At 35.1% G+C, this 7,152-nt stretch overlaps 1 protein-coding gene across 1 annotated transcript; it reads left to right on the top strand.

Moving 5' to 3' along the window:
- LOC135172831 (ribonuclease Oy-like) lies at nucleotides 1–3,014 on the top strand. Its single transcript, XM_064139231.1, has 3 exons — nucleotides 1–807; nucleotides 1,672–2,176; nucleotides 2,802–3,014. The coding sequence occupies exons 1-3, from the start codon at nucleotides 743–745 to the stop codon at nucleotides 2,928–2,930; spliced, it is 699 nt and encodes a 232-aa protein (XP_063995301.1). The 5' UTR covers nucleotides 1–742; the 3' UTR covers nucleotides 2,931–3,014.
- Nucleotides 3,015–7,152: the final 4,138 nt, after the last annotated feature.

Raw genomic sequence — 7,152 nt, forward strand, 5'->3', positions numbered from 1 at the left:
CCCCCTGATTGAACTATCAATACATTCAACCCTTTGTACATTAAAAACACCCTTTTATCATCTTTCGTACAATTAAAACTAAAAAAATCGAACTCTACCGTCATTTTGTTTGTTAAGAGTATGAGATTGTGCCACCCCAGTACATGGGAAACCTGAATTAACCATTTTGGGTTCAAACAATGTGTGAAAAGACGGAGATCTGAGCATGATGAATGAACCCAATTGGCTGTTCTTCTCCCAGATAGCCGTTCTGCCACGGCCTGTCCTATCCGGCATGACCTGGGTGATTGAAATGTGCAGGGTGAACTACCCTGGAGAAGGAAAAAGGTCGTGCGTAACTGCCCTCCAATCACTTTTCAAGATATTTGACTTTTGTATGAATCAATTCCACCAGAAATAAAATAAGAAAGTGCAATTATTGCATCAGACAGCGGTTATACGCATAATTTTGAGTTGGTTTGAACCCGTAGTAATTATCTAATCGATGGATCGCCAAATGATTGTGTCTTAATGGATAATTAATAGAACAACGGCACCACTATCGCTGGTGCATTATCTTCGTTAATGGTTGTTTCATCATTCCTTGATAATTACAAAAAGAAGCAGTATAAATATCGTAGTGAAGCGACACTAGATCAACATTAAATCGCAGTGAACCGAGACTGAAAAAAGGGAGAACTATAAAATAGCGCATTGATACAAATATTGTGTGTGGTCCTCAATTCTATTTGCTTATTCGATAATGTCGACCATTCGAAATCTTCAATTTCTTCTGTGGGGAGTTCTTATGGCCACCAATGTCATAAGGTGAGTAAACTTTATTTTCTAATTGCTTTATTTCTTTATTTATTTATTATTTTTCTAATCCATCACATCCTTTTTGATTTGTAATCTTCTATAAACTTTATTCCTGAATGTGACGATATGTTATTTAAATATGTGTTATATTTTTGAATGCAATAGATTTATATTTTTATAATACGCAAGCATAAGTTTGATGGATTGGCAATACAGATATGCTCATCTACGATTAAGAAGTTGATCTATTGATTCATCCAAACGTTATGATAATTATAATGATTTCCTTTCATTATGATTATCATGAATTGAATATTAAAGATCTTACCCAGTTCGTTCGTTGTTATGGCATTTAAATACTGGTGAAAAATTATTTTCATTTGTGTTTGAAAGTATATTCGTCACCAATATCATAAAGATAGGTATCAACACTCAACAAACGTTAAAGAAAAAGTAAAAGTGCCTAACGCGAAATCGGGAGATTCGGGTTCGACTCCCGCAAGTGTTAAACTGAAATTTTTTTCTCTCCAATTCTAATTCTCTTATACTTTTTCATCTATAAAAGCCGCATTTATCAAACCGATTATCACCATAATCAATTGAAGAATGAGACATTTAAGTCAAAGGCTTGAACACTCGTCCTCAGGTTTCACTAGTTCACGTACCGAATTTACCTTTTTTCGCCCAATAACTATCAATATTAGGATCAATTAGACGAAAGAGGGCAGAAACGTCTGAAATGCAAGAAAAAAGTATTAAAAACTCCAGGTTTCGATTAAATAAAATTTCGCTATTTTCCCACTAAATAGTAGTTTTCTGTTAAATACAATCAGAGATGTTATTTTGAAAAATTCAAGGTTTATTTTTCCACAGTGCCCCAGCCGATAATTTTGATGTGCTAGTGTATGCCCAGCACTGGCCAAAAACGAGCTGTTACGCTTTTAAGCAGAGAAACGGAAATGACTGTACTTTTACTAAGTACAACCGATGGTCAATCCACGGGCTCTGGCCGTCGAGTATCCGCGGGAGTTATCCAGAATACTGCAAAAATGGACCAGAATTCAATATGAACAGTGTACGCCCACTGATCCATGAACTCAGAATGAAGTGGAAGACTATCAACTCAAAAATATCGCCCGAATCATTCTGGGACTATCAATGGAAGAAACACGGCGTGTGCGCCACTTCGGCAACGAAATTGGAAACTCCACAGAAGTATTTCAAAAAGGCGCTAGAGCTCAACAGTCAATATGACATTGAAATAATATTGAAGAAAGCTAAGATCATCCCCGGAAAGTCTTACTCTTATCAGGACATCACCAATACACTCCGAAGACATCTGAAATATCATAGTCAGATTATCTGCTATGAAACTCCGGTAATTTCTCACTTTCTTTCCACCAGTGATCGCTCATGATCATTATGATGACATAATTTTTGATGGCACTGATTATTGTTGTCTTGTGGCCCTATAACCACACATTGCTGAGTCAAGTGTTGAAAACTTTCATTATGTGACAATTCTACTGAAATTTCAAGGCATTTCTAAGAAATTTGATTCATTGTAAAGGGATAATTTGAGAAAAATATCAAAGAGATGTTTGAGTTTAAGTTTTTCATGAAAAAGTTGGTACTGAAGGTGCATTGTTGACATGAAACAGTCGAGGGGTTTGAAAAATCATCTTTTTTGTGCCTTGAGATTGAAAAATTTGCTGAAATTTTGGAGGAATTCAAAAATATTGTGGCCACTTTAATTTCATTTTAACCAGAAAATATCGAAACACATTTTCTCCCAGAAATTCCCTCGAAAAAAGATTTTTTTGGAATGATTTCTTCATTGTGATTGATATGATCTTACGATTCGTTTACACCATCAAAATAGGAAGAAAAAAAACTTCCACTCGAAATCAATACTATTAACGATGATTTTTTCTAATATCAGTAATAGTTAAAATCAGATAATAAACATTAAGAAATTTTTATTTTACGTCTTTATGTTACAGGGGGCGTCTTATCTTCGGGAGATCCGGATCTGTTTCAACAAGTTCCTGAAGGTAGTCGATTGTCCACCAGTAAAAACCTGTGCATCGCCGATGAACATCATCTATCCCGATACATTACCGAAATACTAATGCGGATGCTGTATTTTTATTACTGTACCTGATTACGACGTACCTGAATGTTCTGCAAAATGATAATATGAATTATTTTATGTAGTTTAGACGAAAAAATAAAAGGATGAACAAAGCAATACGTGGGCCGATACCAGACATTAGATTACTTCCACCCTCTTCTCCTCTATTCCAGACCTGTTGCTAAATAAATAATAGGGGTAGCCGAAAAAACCTCCCTTCAAAAAATGACAAAAAATGGTCAGCCTGTCAACTCCATTTACAAGATATCACCTCTACATATTACAGGTCAATAATATTATAGTTGATTTCATTACAACTAACTTATTACAAGGATCCTAGTATTATTAATCATACGAGCTAATTACCCCAGCCTCACTCATCACTTTACGAGAATACCGTCTTCTTCTCTTCAGTATTATTCTCATAAATCTATTGAAAACGATCCATTCTCGCATCCTGATATTCGATAAATTGAGAATACCGCATCTTTTTCTTTGGTAAGATGGGTCTCATAATTCGATCAAAAGTAATCGATTCTGGACGGATAGAAAAGCCTGTGAAAAATTAATGTATCGGGCACTAGAATCGAGGTGCAACATGCTGCAATACTTGAATGAGTTTTACTCACACATAAAACTTCCTATCATTACCGTAAATTTTGTAATACATGATATGTCGCTTCGCAAAATTTACTAAACAGCACTATCACATTTAAAGGTCAATTTTTTATTTGAGGTTCAATGAAAAATTGATTGGAATCTTCTAAAAATTGCTATCTAAGTCTATGTAATCGAGCTGTAAATTCGATAAGTTGACTATACAAAATTAAACGTGAGAAACGTGATACGCCGAATAAATCTTTGTACTACATATGAAACTGATCGAAAGGGGAATACGGAGAAAAAAGGTAACACTCGAACTAGGAGAATGAAAAATGTTGCACATGTAACACTCATTCAACAATTAAATATCACGATTTATTCACTAGAAATGAGATACACTTAATAGTGGTGAAAATTAACGAGACACTTTGGGGGTTGAATATTAACTAACTTAGAGACTAAAAATCTTAAAAGTACAAATCTGACGAGGAGAAAGGGAAGAGGAAGTACATTTCGAGGATGAAAGATGAAAGCGAAAATGTTATTGGCTAAATGAAAGAAAGAGGAGGGTACCTTCGAAAAATAGGGAAAGGGATTCGTTCAATTGGGTGTCCTATAAAAAAATCCTGAAAACTGGAGAGTGGGGGTGGAGGAACGCATGGCTGCTGGTGAGTCAGGTGACGAACATAGGGGAGGTTTGGGCTTGTCTAAGCAGGTGGTAAAAATTGAAATGGATTTAAAAGATTGGCGGATTAGGGCGATTTTATATAGGTGAATTTTATGAAGAAACGGGAAATTGCCAGTAATCACCAGAGAGAATGGATGGTAAAATGATGAAGGACTCGTGGGTAAGTCAAGAGGAAGAATTTTTTTGTCAGCATAGCCAAATTGTCTGGGATTAAAAATATAGCTGGGGGAATTTTTGGTAATAAGTTCGAGGAAAGGTAGAGACGTTTCTCCCCGTGCTGTATACAATAATAAAGGAGAGAGGTTGGGACGGTGTTATAGGCAACAGAGTACGAATATAATAATAAAAAGAGGATTCTATACTGTCCAAAATATCTACCCAATTTACGACAATATACAGGGTGTCCGAGATAAAATTGTACACCCAAATAACTATTGAATGTGGGTAGTAATCGAAAAATCTTTCAAATAGAATGTTAGGGCTCCAAGTGGGAAAAATAATGAGATATGTTTTGAGCATTTAAGGGGTTACATGGGTTTCAAGGTTTCAAAAAATCGATTTTTTTGTCTTATTAAATTCTATAACATCTCTAGAATATTGTCCTAAATTTTCAAGTTGATCCGAGTAATAGTTTCGGAGATACAGCCCTGAAAAGACGGACGCTCGAGGTCAGGTAATTCAAAGTGTCTAGAGCCGTTTAAAGTGTCTAGAGCCCAGATAAGCCAGGGTTCGTCATCGACAGGAGCAAAAGGATGCCCTGGACATTGCAGCTGCAGCAGGTTCTCTACTTTATGGCCCAGGAATCGACGATTCAATGTAAGTTGAAAAAAAGATTTTTTTTCCCACTTTTATTGTCTCCAAAACTTTAAACGCGTTTTTCTCAAAACTATATTTTCAAAGTCGGTTGTCAAGATTTCTCGCGAACTACTCAACCGATCTTAATGAAATTTTACACAAGTCCTCGAGATATCATTTACAAGGTCTTGAACGAAGGATTTTTTTTTTAATTACAACTATTTAAAAATAAAAAAATTTCGAGAAATTTTCATCAAAATTTGCATTTTTTTATAAAAATGTCTGCCAAAAATTGAATTTTCATTTTTTTTTTCTTTCGTCCAATACCTAGTTTGTTGTCTTTACTAAAACACGAATTTTTTCCTTTCATTTCAGATAATCCTGAAAGAAGTTCTGCTGACAACGCGGAGGCACCTTTTTTCCGAGGGACGGCCGGAAATGGCGTCGTAATGGCCGCCATCTTGATATTTTTTTTTGAAAATTTCACAAAATGTTTATTAAATATGTATCTTTTAAATAATAAAAAGTTTCATCTAAATATTTCATTTTTTATATGCAAAAAAAATTATTGAAAAAAGGCCGTTTTTTGCCCGAGGAAACCCATATAACCCCTTAAGTCTTCATGTTTTTATGCTACAAGCATAAGTTCATTTTTTTCATATGGGATCAAAAATTTTCTTGTAACAAAAGTTGTTGTACTCGATGAGATGAATCTAATGATGTCACACATAATGTGTTTTTTATGCTTTCTGAGCTCAAAAATACTAAAAATGGAACTAAAAATGACCTGATTCGTACTAACTAAGAAACAATAAACACTAAGGTACACCAGATAGCTCTGGTATTTACACTTTGGTGTTTACTGGTTCTTATTAAAGGCCACTTTCTGTTTATCGTGTCTGAATTTGGAATATCGTTGACAAGTTCCATTTTTAGTATTTTTGAGCTCAGAAAGCATAAAAAACACATTATGTGTGACATCATTAGATTCATCTCATCGAGTACAACAACTTTTGTTACAAGAAAATTGTTGATCCCATATGAAAAAAATGAACTTATGCTTGTAGCATAAAAACATGAAGACTTAAATGCTCAAAACATATCTCATTATTTTTCCCACTTGCAGCCCTACAACTTCAATTCGAACGATTTTTCGATTACTACCCACATTCAATAGTTATTTGGGTGTACAATTTTATCTCGGACACCCTGTATATATTGCGTGTCCTGACGCAACAAAGTCAGTTTAGTTCATTGGGCCTTCTTTCATTTTTTACTGTGCCACGCAGCCATTTTTCGGCAACTCATTCTGATTGGTTAATGATTGGCGCTGAATATAGCCGTTTATAAAGACATTTTACTCGGTGGCAAAATAATTTTGCTCAGACCTGCAGTTTGCGATAGAATTGTAAGACATTACACTAATTTTTATCGGAACCACAATATAACAATTATCAAATTTTTCTCTCCATGTCGAATCTCTTCTCTTTTAATATAATAGAAAAACATTTATTGTATATAAATCACTGGGACTGGTACTGGTAATGCAATTTTGCAGGATTACGCTAGAATTAGTCCTCAACTTTATTCACCCGTAGGACTAATGTTCGAAACATAGAAATTCCCAAACGAATAATTCAACAGTGCGCCGAAAATGTTGATGGCAAAAATAGCACTTTACACTCGCTCGAAATAAGAACAATAAAGTGTCTGCCAACTGAAGCCCAATCGGGATTCCCATTATTCCATAAATAATGCATAAGTCTATCTCCTTGGTTGACGATACGAGGTATAGCGCGTATCTAGTGATAGAATCGAGGCTGAATAAAACAAGAGTGAGGTCAGTAGCAAAAACAGGGGACGGAGAGAGACAGCGAAGCCATAAAAAAATGAAATAAAAAAACGTGAAAGGAATGGGAGAGGGACCCGTTGATTTTATTTCTCTTCATTCATATTCTAATGAATTCGGGCATTAAGTGGCTAGCCCGTGAAGGACTCAATTGTCTTCCCCCCTCGTCAAACAAACCGAAGAATAAATCCAAGTAAAAGTTAAACTTACCCTCAAACTCAAGCTGAAACCTCAAAAAGTAAATTTGGATGTAAAAAGTACATAAGTTTGGAGCTTAGTCAAAGC

This window comes from Diachasmimorpha longicaudata, chromosome 2 (genome assembly GCF_034640455.1).
Source record: "Diachasmimorpha longicaudata isolate KC_UGA_2023 chromosome 2, iyDiaLong2, whole genome shotgun sequence".
NCBI classification, from domain to species: domain Eukaryota; kingdom Metazoa; phylum Arthropoda; class Insecta; order Hymenoptera; family Braconidae; genus Diachasmimorpha; species Diachasmimorpha longicaudata.

Bases quoted from the DNA above. Each gene is read 5' to 3' on its own strand.
- LOC135172831 (XM_064139231.1), top strand. From the start codon at position 743: ATGTCGACCATTCGAAATCTTCAATTTCTTCTGTGGGGAGTTCTTATG. The intron at 808-1,671 runs GTGAGTAAACTT...ATTTTTCCACAG, and splicing joins ATGGCCACCAATGTCATAAG to TGCCCCAGCCGATAATTTTG. The intron at 2,177-2,801 runs GTAATTTCTCAC...TTTATGTTACAG, and splicing joins TTATCTGCTATGAAACTCCG to GGGGCGTCTTATCTTCGGGA.